At 49.7% G+C, this 14,127-nt stretch overlaps 1 protein-coding gene across 2 annotated transcripts in view; it reads right to left on the reverse strand.

The window, feature by feature from the left end:
- Positions 1 to 3,726: 3,726 nt before the first annotated feature.
- PAPSS2 (3'-phosphoadenosine 5'-phosphosulfate synthase 2) overlaps positions 3,727 to 14,127 on the reverse strand; it is a 117,405-nt gene continuing 107,004 nt past the window's right edge. For both annotated transcript variants that reach the window (XM_082720939.1, XM_082720940.1), the window contains 4 exons: positions 8,667 to 8,802; positions 7,170 to 7,438; positions 5,977 to 6,206; positions 3,727 to 5,495 (listed from right to left, as the gene is read on the reverse strand). In XM_082720939.1, coding sequence (XP_082577065.1) covers positions 5,354 to 5,495; positions 5,977 to 6,206; positions 7,170 to 7,438; positions 8,667 to 8,802 — 777 coding nt within the window. In that variant the 3' untranslated portion in view covers positions 3,727 to 5,353. The remainder of the gene's footprint in view (positions 5,496 to 5,976; positions 6,207 to 7,169; positions 7,439 to 8,666; positions 8,803 to 14,127) is intronic.

Here is a 14,127-nt window from a genome sequence, read left to right on the forward strand (position 1 = left end):
GTGTGGACCCATGCTTGTGAATCATGACAGTTCAGTTTTAAAAGTACAGCCAGAGCCCTAGTGGAATAATCACCGACCCCAATGCTTGGAGCTGAGCCTGGAGCACAGTGGTGTGCCAGAGATGTGTCGCTTCCAGAAATGCTGAGAATGGCTGAGATGCTGGAATAGGGGATGGTCATATATTGTCCAGTAAAGCAAATGCCTTTGCAGATGGGTGTGAGGGAAACAAGCATTGTCTATGGGGCCAGAGTCCTAGTCTCGTAAAGAGTGGGGTTCCACTGCAGACAACCGACTCCAGCAATAACGAATTTATTTGAAAGCTGTGAGCTCCAAAGGAAGTTCAAAAACTAGACTTAGGAGAGAAGGTTCCTGAAGGTTTTGTAGCAGGAATTACTGCTCAAGAATCCTGCTTTTATTCTACTGGATTAAATGAACTCCATTTATCTTTAAATTGCCCCAGGGTGTGCAAACCCCAGTGAAAACCACTGCTTAGGGTCCTGAAGCTCAGAGAAAGGGCCCTCCAGGACTCCTGGCTTCAGTGGTTTGAGAGCAAGGCTAATGCAAAAGAGAGCAGTATTTCCACCGAAGGAAATGCAGTATGGTGGATAATGTGGCTGGACAAACAAAAAGTGATAAATGACCAGCCAGCCAGTCACAGGCAGCCTCAGATCATGTGCTCAGTGAAGGTGGTATTCTGACTAGCAGGTGCGTGGACAGCCTTCAGGGATCCCAGACGCTCTGCTTCCCCCCCCCCCACCCCGATGTTGGACGGCTGCTTTGCATGTCCACCTTTTAGCTAAGTGATCACTTCTGATTAGTCATGTCTTTTGTTCCAGATGATGGGTACAAAACACTGGAGATTGAAGTAGTGTTGATTTTTGTTTGGGTTCCAAAGAAGGCGAACCTTTTCCTTTGACAGGCGGTAGTGGCAGAGGCCTAATCGTCCCCATTCTGGAGTCCAGTCACGCCGGGTCTGGGCTGTACCATAGTAAGAGGAGTTGCTGGGCTCAGCCCTCCCACTGTCCCCTCCAGCGGCAGCCTTTTGATCTTAGCAGTACTGAAGCCCAAAAGGGCTGGGTTTACAGGGGTCAGATGTTCATGGCTCCCTCCACGTGCCCAGTTCTGATGAGGACACACAAGACTCAGAGACCCTCTTTCACCATTTACTCTGTGAAATCTAGGGATGGGGGACTGTCTCCCCTGGCCATTTGTTTTTGAAGGTGATGTGTTGATGGATCTCGGTCAGTACTATCGGAATCTGCGTCATTCTAGTGGAATTTTATGTCCTGTGAAGTTCATTCCCAACTTTATAGGTTTCAGCCCCAGCTGTGAAACTTCTTTGTATGTAATACAATTTTATATTTGTGTTTGTGTGCCATGTATATATGGCATTGTAGCCTTGGGCAAAACCTCTGTTTCCTTGAGCATCTGTTCCCTTATCTGTAAATAGAAATCCTAATTTGTACGTTCTGGAATTGTTTTAAGAATCCTATGGAAATGCTTTGGGAGTTTGGAAGTGAATCTGGCTGCAGGCTCTCATGTTGCCTAAGGAAGTCCTCTCCTGTCGCCCATTTCTAGGCCTCCCATTTCCTTGTCTGCCGGTGATGGGCTTGCTGAAGTAGATCTCTCTACTTTCCCATCCCAGTTCACTAAGCTGCACGGTAGCCACGGCGGCTGTGTTGGTAGACACAGGGCCCTTAGTTAGTGACGCAGCTCTGACTGGCAGCACTCAGAAATGGGGGGGCTCTGTCAGCTGGGGATGGGTGTTGGCCTTGGGGGATGCAGTTCCGATGGGCACAGGTCACCAAAATGCCATCAGGTGGGCAGGTTGGAGACACTGAGCGTGCCAGAGGTTGCTGTGTGTTAAACGTGTTTAATGTCTGTGACTGTTGGAGCTGGAAGCTTTCTTTGTTGTTTACTTTGAATACCCAGAGATCTAGTACTTTCTAGAATCATCTGAGGATAGCATGGGGATACAACCCCTTTAGTGGTTCATGGGATTAATATCTTCCTGGTAAATGTAGGTTCTTCTTGGTGAATACCCTTGTAGAAGCCAATCTTTTAACTAGTTCGGAATACCCGATCAGTATTGGGTTGTCTACATGAAAGCAGTCCATACAGCCTGCACTGAGCTGCACTTTACCACCAAACTATTTATGGAAAACAGGCTTACGAAATAAATACAAATCAAGATTGCTCTTTCCATGTATGTGTATCATGTTACAGTTTATAAGAACAGTCACATACGTTGTCTTGTGAAACTTGAAGTACACGGCAGGCTTATACTTCTGGAAGAAAATACCCAAAACCAACCGTATTTAAGAACTTTACCAAATAAAGTGTGTATGATCACTGCCAGCAATTATAAATATGTGTGATGACATTAAACGAGCTGTGCCCACAAAGCTGGGGGAGTCCTCGCTGGCACCCCCCGTTCTCTGCTGGCCCTGTATAGAAGTGCGATGTGTGTAACTGTCTAGGTTTTTCTTGTATTTAACTGAATCTGCAAACTCTAGCCAGTAACCCATTTATTTTTAGTAATATCAATAAATTGAGAAATTTAAATTTTTTTTCATTAAAATCATTCACAATATAAGCAGAAACAGTAGGTAGATTCTGGAGTGTGTATCAGTGAATTGCTTGGATATCATCTTCCCCGTTCGGTGAACACACCGAGTAGCCCAGTGATAGTTAATATTCATCAGAGAACTAAATGCGCGCGAGAGGCCAGAAAAGAAGTCGTGGCTTTCAGAATCGGTGCGCTGTCATTCCTGATCCTTGACGCATATGGTGATGAGGGAATGCGTAAGTGTCAGAGACCTGCATTCAGAATCTGTGGCCAAGTGGCAGGAGCAGTCCCCCCGACCTCCACCGTGACAGCAGCTGACCGTGCCGTGTCCGTCAGGGACGCCAGACCTGACGGCCAGGTCCCAGAATCGGAGGAAGAGGAAACACAATCTGACTTGCTCTTGAGTAGCCACGATTGTTTCATCATGCAAGGGAGACGGGCTGGAGAGAAACCCAGGGGCCAAAGTGCTGATACATTTGCAAGGTCTGCTGATGTTGGACCCAGCGACTCACAAAGGCCTTTTCGGGGTTTTTTCCCCTGCCCTTACAGCCTGGCATCCCCCCCTCGGCACCCTCGTATCCTCACACATGTCTGAGCCTACTTTGTCCCGCTGTCACTCAGAACGAGCAAGTGAGCGAGGCTCTGGGCAAGAAGAGGGCTCTTTGCCCAGCAAGGGGCGGTGGCAGAATTTGTATGAAGCCTTCAGGTCCGCAGGGAGAACAGCCCCAAACTGGCAGGTGCGCGAAGGCCACTGGAAGTAGGGGTGGAAACAGGTACCTCGTCTCCTGGCAAAGGATCCATGGCTGAGGTTCAGCACCCCCGATGAAAAACAAGACAACAGCAGACCGCCCGCCCCAGCCCTGCTGGCTCACTCCCTGGGGGCACTTTGAGAAAAGGGAACAAGTTGGAAAGAAGAGGTCAGACTCTCTTGCCGTGACATCCTATGGGGAGGCCCCAGCAGCCTCCTCCCCCTGAAGACATGAGAAGCCCTGCACCTCTACGCCCACCGTGCACTTTTTAAGTGACTCTAACGCAGGAGAACAACCTCTTCCTTGTAGTCAGAGGGTTGCTGCTGTTTCTCCCCGATGACTCAGTCAAAGCCCTCAGCGGTCCCGCAGCCCACCCACACTCCGCGTCACAGGCAGAAGAGACTCCACTTTCATTTTGAGCAATTTATTAAAATAAAAACAAGCCTCACAGGTACATAGAAATAGTCATTTGCACTAAGTATTATTAAGAGCAGAAAAGCAGTTTTAAATATATCTTAAAAATCACAAAATATATTGATTAAGGCACTACATTCCATCTCATGATTTCAATAAATACGCTGTTCTTTAAAAAGGCAGTACTGAGTAGCTCTGATTAAATCAACAGAGGCACTACACTAGTCAAGGCAGTGAGGCTTTGCTGTGGCCATTGTGTGTAATTGATTCTCAAAAGAACTTTAAGATTAGCATTTTCCTAAAAAAGAAACGGAAAATATGAAAAAAAAATCACAGTTTTCTCTTTCCAGTTTAAGTCTCTTCCAGAGAGACCTAGCTACAAAAGGTATGGTTTCTTCATATATTCTTTAGCAACAAGCAGTTGTGCATAAAGGACAAAGATTACCTCCCAAGAAGTAAAACCATCAGAGGTTAGATTTCTCAGCACAGCACGAGTCTTTGGAGAAGTATTTTTTCCAGCTGCCGAAGATCAGCTGGATTTAGAAAACTCTGCACCTGGCATCCAAGAAGGTTGCTTTGTAAGTGCTTTCCGAGCAAGGAGCTTTGTGGAGCAACTGAGGGGCCAGAGGCAGCTCCCATGTTGTACAGTGTAGACGGAGGCCCAGACTGCCGGTCAAGCGACGGCAAGCCTGTCGGGTGCCGCCAGTACCTTCTAATGATGCCAACCGTGAGCATTTGTGAGCGTGCTCAGCAGCTCCCGAGGTACACGCTAGGCATCATCTACTGGGGACCCCTCTGAGACATAGGGTTTCTGGGGTCTTTTCCCATTTCAGCAGCCCGCTAGTCTGATGGTCTGGACTGGTCTGGGCCAAAGCTGCAGTCTATCAGTGCGGCCTCTCCCAGGACACAGTGACCACAGCAAAGAGGAGAAAAATTAACTTCCCACAACAACGCCAGATCATCTGAGCTTTGGGGGCAAATCTTTTCCTCAAAGTGCCCTCTGCTCTCCAGCTGAAAATCACTATTTAACTGAGTTCTCATGTAAGTGTGGTAAGATGGTCCTTCTTTCCTAGACAACATCACTTTCTCTGCAGAGCTAGGCTGCGTGGACCTGAGGTGCTGGGGTCCCCAGGCAGGCCGTGCTTGAGCCCGAAGAGACGGGGCTGGAGGCAGGAGTCGAAAGGGCGAGAATCTACGTGTGAGGGCGGCGAGTTCTTTTCCCCCTTAGGTCGGTTGTGCAGAAGAGGTGGTTCCTCCGGTTCACATTGCCGTGACACCAGGCAAGACTGAAGCTGGAAAGTACACTTCACTTTTTGGCAAGTAAACAAGATATGGTCAAAACTTTCAGAAACCTGGGACCTACTGAACCAGACGCAGTCGAGAAGACAAGTTCGTTCTGAAATGCTAACAGTACGGCCCGCACCTGCCAGGAGGCAGCTGCAGTTGGACTTTCTTTTATATATGACTGAAGCTGACTTCAAATTATCGACACACTGTTTACCTCATTGTAAAACACGAACATCAGTCACTGAGAAGCAGTTGGGTCCAAAGCATCTAATCACAAAAATAGAAAAGCAAATCCAAGAGCACTTTGAGAAGAAACTCTGCAGCCGGAGGGCTCTTAGTTGTTCTTCTCCAGGGACCGGTAATAATCTGTCAGGACTTTCCATGCTTTGGGTGCCATGAAGCCATCTGGGGGATTCTCGCCCTCCCGGGCCAGCTTCCTCATCCGCGTCCCGGAGATGAAGTCAAACTCGTTGTGCCTGTCATGGGGGCAGCCACACACAGCTCAGAGTGGGTAATTCACCCCATCCCCAGAGCTGCCTGCAGTAGGTGACGAATTTTAGACCCTATTTTTTCCTTCTGTAAAATGCTGCACCTTCTGCACGAGCAGTTCACTAACTCTTCAGTAAAGGAACTTGGAGAAGAAAGGGGCGTGATGGCAGGCGTGACAGCAGCCGCATGCTCAACACTGCCTGGGCACCTACTCTGTTCACGGGAAGCCATATCCTGCTGCTACACTGGCTTCCTTTCCCTTAATGCCTGCTCGAGGAAGACTTGTTGAAAGAGAGCTACTGATGGACCGCTTACTGACATATGAGGGGCCGTGCTACACTTCAGGGGGACACAGAATGTCTAAGACGGGGACTCCCACCCCACTAGGAGCAGGTGGAGATGCACTTCCACAGGGCCAGCATTCTCATTGTATGGAGGTGATTAAGGACTCTGCCTCCAGAAACCTACCTTGCCGGGTCATAGAAGTCCATGGCTTTTTTGGCTTTGTTGTAGGCAGCCACACGGAATGGAATGATTTCCACCGAGGTCAGGCCTGGGGCCATGCTCAAGACCTTGCCTCCATGAGTGGGTTCATACAGGTCTTTCTTGGTCTCAGGGTTGGGCATGCCTGCAGGGTCCCGGCCCACGATGTAGAAATTGACCCCTGCAATCATCCGGGACCTACAGTGCCACTGGACCTAGAAAACATCACCCAAGGGAGATGCTGGTCACTGCTGCTCAGCTCTGGGGTTCCTGTTACAGATATGCCTTTATTCTGCTCTAAAAGTAATCCAGTGATCAGCTAACAGCTGGAAGATATCAGTGGATTGTCTAAGTGCCCTTCATGCTTCATGTTTGCTGCAGCAGGAGCTGTAGACATGAATCCCCACCGCCTGACCCCAGCTTCCTAGAACCCAGGGTTCTGTCTCCTGAGTGCTTCTCCACATAGGCACGTGGACCAGGAACACTCAGATGTGTGAATTTTTCTTTCCAGTCCCTCCCTATTCAGAATAAATCACAGTTTAAAGGAAATTACAAATTCCAACCTGTCTGATCACCCGATTGCCAATGATGAGCTAATCCCATGAAAACACTGATTCTAGTTCAACACAACATTGGGATTTCAGAATGAATCGCCCTTTCTGATGCTCAATGACCGATACAGGGGATGGGGAGGAGAGCCAGAGGCCTGGCACTGTGATCTGGTTGAAGAAGATTAATTTCTGACACTCAATTTGGGGCATTCCAAAGGGTTTAGACCCTTCCAATTCATCATGCTTCCCACACACTCGGTGCCGTGGGACACAGAATGTCCCTGTTTGACGAGCTTACTGTGGTAGGACGGAAGGGGACACCAAGCTTTTAGGGACGAAGTCTTTCTCAAAGAGCTCACGGGCACATGTGGTGACCCACTCAGAGTGACTGGAACTTTGGCAAATGAGTATCAGGTGCGATACACTTTGCCCCAGGTATAACAGGTCTGATGTGTTTTCCAGCATTTTTACAAATTCTACATGGAATCATAATTAAGTTGGATAAAGAAGAGAGACTAGAAGATTCGAGAATCTGTTCATGAAGGGAAAGGATCACAGAGACTCTGGCTCTCGTAAGTAAAGTCTGAGCCCCCATTTCCGAGGCCCCCAGCCCAGGGAACTGCTCACCTCTGTGGGGCCAGCGTACAGCATCGGGGACGGGAAGATGGCAACGATGGTTGACTTGGGGTCCAGGACCCCTTCCTCCAGCACGGCCGCGTGCTGCTTCATGCGCCACGCCAGGGGCACATCGTCGTCCTTGGTCCAGCCCCCCAGAGGGTGCAGCAAGAGCACCGGGTGCTTGTAGCCCCGCTCCAGCAGCCTGCGGCGGGTGTCCTGCATCAGCAGAGCGTGCCCGTTGTGCACAGGATTGCGTAGCTGGAACGCGAACACCGCGTCTGGGAAAGGAGCGGACAAAGGCCCAGCTGAACAAAATGCACATTGTCGCTTGTCCGCAAGAACAAAACAGAAATGCAGGGGGAGGCTCCCCTCTGCTTGCTAGAATCATTTAATAAAGCCAATTAGATCTTGAATTTTAAAAGGAAAGAGGGGGCGCCTGGTTGGCTCAGTTGGCAGATCGAGGGACTCTTGATCTTGGGGCTGTGAGTTCGAGCCACATAGTGGGTGTAGAGAGGACTTAAAATTTTTTTTAAAATATCTAAAGAAAGAAAGGAAACACTGTGTTTACAGCTCAGAGAATTCACTATGCCCACTCGTTTTCAAAAGGCACAAGTAGACTCCACCTGGGTCTTTGGGGGCTACTCTGGGACTCCAGAGGCACCCAGCAGACCAGAGGGGACACACAGGCAGGAAGCCCTAACGGGGAACCCACCTCAGACATGAAGCATCTGTCAGGGGCCTCTGCCGCCAAGCACAGCTCAGGCTGGAGCCGGCACTGAGCAGTCCCCACGCCACCCTCTGCTCTAGGCTCGCTCCCTCAGGGGGTGGGCGACGACCAGTGCCCTCTGGGGCCCGGGAAAAGTTTCAACAAGCTAAAGATGTAAAAACATATTTCACCTTCACTGAAAAAAAAAGTCTTCAAAACTACTCCACTTAGTGACAGGCTCCTGAGAGGCTTAAATTTTCCTTCTAGTTACGGAAGAAAGACCCATTATGGGAAACTTGGGGAATCCACAGAAGCCCCAAATAGGATAAACTCACCTATAATCCCATCATTACTTTTTCTCTTTTTCAAAATTTATAAAGTGAAAACCCTCCTGCTCCTTGGTCTTAACTCCATCCCCAAGTGGCACCTGTCACCTGTGGTCTAGGGTACACGCCCCAGAGACTTCTCTTTGAGACACAGAAGTAGCTTAGGGTTCTGAGAACGATTACTATATTTTCCAAAATTGTGCTGTACAGATTGTTCTGCAGTTTGTGTTTTCACTGAATAAAGCCACTTGGGATATTTTTTCTGTGTCTGCCTATTTTTTAACTGCTGCGTACTATTCCAAAATGTGGCTGTCCTTAGCTTTCTGAACCGCTCCAGTCTGTATCAATACACACACCGATAGAGGTTTCCAGCTTTTTGCAACTATAAACGGCCGATTCCTGGTACCTTGAATTCTGTAATCAGAGGGCGGGAGGAGGACTGACGGAGGCATGAGAGCCAGGCCACCCACGTACCAGCGTTCATCTCTTTACATTTCTGCTTGAGCTCCAGAGGTGTCAGGCGGTACTGGTCCAGCCCGTCGTTCCACCTTATTCTCTCCAGCACCTGCAGGTCTCCACCAACCAGCCAATCCCCGCTTTCCATCACCATCTAGAAAGACCGTGAGTAAAGCTGGAGGTGAGTATCAGCTTCTAGTGGATCTGAAAACCATTTTCTCCTCCTAGATCAACCTTGGGTTATTCCTGAAGAACTGCCTTTCATTCTTAGCCATTTCTAGCACAGTATTTCTCAAACTTTTTGGTCTCTCAACCCTTTTATACTTTTTTTTTTTAAAGAGAGAGAGAACATAGAGAGGGGCAAAGGGAGAGAAAGAATCTCAAGCAGACTCCACATGCCCAGGGTTGGCAGGGGGAGCCCAGCGGGGGGCTCAATCCCAAGACCCTGAGATCAAGACCTGAGCCAGAATCAAGAGTTGGACGCTCAACTGACTGGGCCAGCCAGGCACCCTGTCATCAAGAACATTCTTAACCGAAGCTGGCCCTGTTTTTGCTGCAAGTGCTTGCTGTCTGGGGACAACCCAAGTGGAGCCGGGCATCCCTGTCTTGAGGACCATGGCTATGGCACCGGCATTGCAAACATCAGCCCAGTGATGATGGCAGATGATGTCTCAGTATTAGAAAGGTAGTTTTGAGATTGGGGTTCTGTGGAAAGGTCTTGAGGACCCCCAGTGCCCCGCAAACCACTCTCTGAGCGCCACTGCCAGCAATGTTCCTAATACAGCCTGATGTGTCTTTGACTGTTTTCAATAAGAACCCAAAACAGAGAAGCAGGGGGCGGGGCAAGTCGGGCAAGTCATTTTCTACCAGTTAATTATTGCTAATAACAATTTCTAAGAAAACTTTAAAAGAAGTATCCTTCTTAGTTACACTCTAGTTTGAAAACAAAAGAAAATGTCCAAAGAGTAGCAGTATGTCGCCAAGTCCACACCCAAGGCTAAGCACAGACTAACTAGCTAACTCTGGATTTCTCTCAAATAATCTTTGACAAGGGCACCAAAACCACTGGAAGAGGAAAGGAAGATCTCTTTGGAAGACAGTGTTGAGAAAACTGGATATCCACATACAGAGGAACAGAGTTAGAGCCTTATTTTATACCCCGTAAAGAAATTCACTCCAAATGTGTTAAAGACCTAAATGTAAGATCTAAAGTGATTAGATTCTTAAAAGAAAGCACAGAGGTTACTATTAACACGCTCCCTTATCAATACCCGTTCTGTTGACCAAGTGACTTCGGGGATAGTGAATAAGGAACAGAAAACACACACCTTTAGAAGGAATCGCCCTTCCTCTCTCAGCCTATCTTTCCAGGGTGGACCACACAGCCCCAGAGGCCGCCCTGGTTCTGGGGACAGGCCAGCAGAGGGGAGTCTGTGGGGGTGTGGGTGGAGCTCAGCCGAACAACCTGGGGCGCCCTCATGTGAGGAACAAGGCCAAGCACAGACAAGGAAGGAGAGGGCTCGTGGCAGGTCAAAAGCCATCTCTTCACACAGCACCCGTGTTCTGGTGCAGAATTTAAATTTGAACCTGACCTTCCAGGTTATTCTCAAGGAATAGTGGTCAACGTAGAAGGACAGAACACATTTTATCTAAAAGTTTGTTAGTTCAATAGGTAACTTTTAAACATGGTCTGTGGGCTTCCATTCGCCATGGGCCCCACAAATGAGGGGTGAGCCTGGCAGGAAGGGAGGGTAACAGTAATGGAAAAGAAAAAACACGACTGTGGGGATGGAGGGAGGAAAATCACTTAGTCAGAATACGGTCAAATCCCCGTACCTGTGCATTTACTTTCTCCTCCTTGCTCAGAGTTAGGTGATTAAAATTTGGAGACTTACCCCACACCCCTAGGCGTGTAGTAACTCTTGCTGGATGCTAGGGGTCTGCCCTCTATTGTTCAGTTGGTGAAGGCAACACCCATCCAATTTGGTTCACAACTCAGCCTAAAGATGAGTCTATTTGATGGCCAATGCTGCACCTATGCTTCTGTTATTGCTGAGACGAGGAGACGCAGCAAGCACCTCCCGCCCCAAGATGGCCCTACTGTCCCCAGAACTGAGATCTCACTCCCAGGAAGGGAGGTTCAGTGGCTCTGCCCCATTTCCCAGGCATTGTGGCCTAGGGGCCCTCACCTCCTCCGGAGAGTCCGCAAACCTGGGCGCATGGACAGAAATGAGGAACAGGCTTTTGGGGAGTCAGAGAATGTGAGAGGGGAACCGGGCTTGGAATCAGAGGCAACAGCAATACAAAAGGGAGAGGGGGAGTTCAAACCCTAGCACGAAGACAAGAAAGCTGTTCTGAGGAGCCTTGAGGGGGTAAGGAGAAGCCTGACAGGCATAGCCTGGAGAGGAGGGTGAGTGTAGGGGCTGGAGCGAGAGCAGCCACTGTGCGTGGGGAGGTACACTCCACGGAAGGAAAAGGCGCGGGGGGGGCGGGGGGGGAGAAACCAGGAGGGAGTGTGGAATGGAGGCTTTGGGAAAACAGGGTCACAACAAGAGGGTTCAGAGATAAGGATCAAGAGGTAGAAAACCGAGGTGATCCCCATGGAGAACACATTCATTTCTGGTCCAGTAGCTCTGGGGTGACAAAGGAGAGGTGACAGGGACTTGACACGTCATTTGCAGACAAGAGGAGAAGAGGTAGCGCTCAAAGGTGCACAGGGGCTCCCAGAAGCCAGGACACCATGTCCAGGACCCCCAAACCAAGCTGCTGTTCCCACTACACCTGCTGCCTCCCCTGAACTCCGCCTGCAGAGTGTGAACGCAGCCCTGGCTGGGGGCTCAGTGGATGACGACACGGTCCTTTATCTCCTGGGCTGGCAGAAGACCGAATGCGTAACCACACAGTGGGACAGCTGGGGTCAGACAAGGGCAGAGTGCTCTGGAAGCATAAAGAAGGCACACCGCATCACGGGGAGGAAGGGTGTGACAACCAGGTGAGGTGGCAGGGGCAGGAGAGGGGACGACAGGCTGGCCCGCTACGGGGGATGACGGCAGCCGGGAATGGGTCAGACAGGTCGCTGCAGGAGTCAGGCAGGAGACGGAGTGCCCTGGCCCAAGTCAAGAGAAGAGACGTGCCCAAAGTCAAGCCATCCATGGGATTGCCAGGACCCAGCAGCCGAATGAACACAGGAGGAGGCAAGGAGGCCTCCCACTGGAGAGCGGGTCTGGGGAGAGAAGGGGCGTGAGCTGGGGGTGAGGTGCTTGCCACTGGAGACATCCAGGAAGGACTCCTGAACACTGCTCTAACGCCAGGATTCCCAGCCTTCACGGACTCACAGGGAGCGTCCGGCGCCAACCCCCAGAACCGACGCAGCCAATGACGCCCTGGGCCACATGGAAATGCAAGGAGGCCCATGGCCACTTTGGAAGGGGTTATTTTGGAAGTTTTGGGTTAAGAAAAAAAAAAAAAAACCAAAGTGTAAATTTCACTGTAAATTTCAAGGTTCTAAAAAAAGGGGCAGTGAAAAGAGTCCCTTCCCTGAAATGGCCAGTGTCGCGCATCTGATAAACACACGTCCCACTCCAGGCGTGGTGTGTACAGTGAGTGCCTCCCTCTGCCGGGTTATCCGGGGCCCATTTCTCGCCATCAGCTCATGAGGAATGTTTGCAGAGTCCCTGTAATGACCTCACAGGATGGTCACTGACCAGACCACCAAGACCACAAGGCACAGCACCACATTCCCTGGCTTCGAAAAAATCCTGAGCTCCAGCTGCCACCAAGATGAAAAGAAAGAATTCTCGAGAGCCTCCTCAGGTGTTTCTTTTAGTGCTACTAGAAGAGATGTGGAAGGTGGGCCCCGGGAGGGGACGTCTCTGAAGCAGGGGGATGAGGGGTCACCCTTCCCTCCCTGGGTCACTGACTGAAGATCAGGTTCCGACCCGAGACCTTAAGGACCCGCGAGTGGATGAAACATAGGCAGGATCAAGGCCCAGAACAGGGTTCCTCAAATTGCTTTCAGTCAGTATCCTGCAATTTCCAAGGCTGCCTGCCAGCCTGTGGACACACTGTTCAGATTAAACAAGAGGTGCACTGGGATTTAAGACGATCAACGAGAAGGCAGATTTTACAGGAAGGCTCATTAACTCTTCGTTCATTAACCTCTTGTGTTCAGAGGCCTTGAAAAAGCCCTTCCTACCTTGCCACATTTCACAACTTAAAGAAATGAAACCAAAACATTTGCCCAACCAATTCCAGTAAGTTCATTCAAACATCTTTTGTAGGGGCCCAGGGTTACTTGTAGGGTTATTCTGAGTCTGGCTCCTCCTTTTATATGGCTTTTTCAAGTTTCAGCCCTAAGGCTCTCATCCTCAGGGAGGGATGGCTTTGACATTCGGTTTCACATACTTTCCTTTACAGGGTAAGGATCCACACCCGGCAATTCCAGGAGACCCTCCACCCCCGTGGCCACCAGGTAGAAGTTATGAAGGAACCTGAGGAGGTTTAGCCCATTTTGCCTTTAGGCAGGAGCGACTCAAAATGATCCCAATCAGATGAACACATTTTCAATCTTAAAATAACCACTGATGAAAATGTGCTATTTCCCTCTGGAGACTCTGCCACACCTCACCCCCAGTCGTCCCCTCTTATTGAAAGAATGCCACTGACCCCCGTCCTGCCCCCGCCAACCACAGGGCATATGCCCGCAGTCTCTTTCCAGTGGTTGGTGGGACCCATTCTGGATGAAGGAATCGCTTCCCCTAGTGAGTTTCCAAGATGGAGGAGAACGCCACAAGCTCTGGTTGAGGGCATAGCTATGACTTGGATTTCTGTCCTTTACTCAAGGTGCCAGACTAAATTCTCTACCCGGTCCACTTGTTTCCCATTTAGTGGAGGGACCCAACCATTGCAGACTCTGAAGATTCAGTGGGTCATTCAGAGCAGCCCTCAAACAGAAAGACGCTTCTCTGCCCCTTTCTAGAAAGATCTCCAAAGGCACAGCCTACAAGACCTCCCTTAGAAATGCACCTCAGGAGCACCTGGGTGGCGCATTTGGTTAAGGGTCCAACTCTTGACTTCAGCTCAGGTCATGGTCTCAGGTCATGGGACCGAGCTACCCATTGGGCTCCATGCACAGCACAGAGTCTGCTGGAGTTTCTCTCCTTTTCCCTCTGCCCTTCCCCCTACTCACGCTCTTGTCTCTGAAATAAATAAATTGATTTTAAAAAAAAGCATTCTTCTGCAATACCCCGGTATTTCTTTTAAGTCCTTCATGAGGAAATAAAAAGGAATGTGGGTGGTTGGGTGGCTCAGTGGGTTAAGCCTCTGCCTTCAGCTCAGGTCATGATCTCAGGGTCCTGGGATCGAGCCCCGCATCAGGCTCTCTGCTCAGCAGGGAGCCTGCTTCCCCCTCTCTCTCTGCCTGCCTCTCTGCCTACTTGTGATCTCTGTGTCAAATAAATAAAGAAAATCCTTGAAAAAC

Source organism: Mustela nivalis (assembly GCF_964662115.1).
Source record: "Mustela nivalis genome assembly, chromosome: 2".
Taxonomy (NCBI): Eukaryota; Metazoa; Chordata; class Mammalia; order Carnivora; family Mustelidae; genus Mustela; species Mustela nivalis.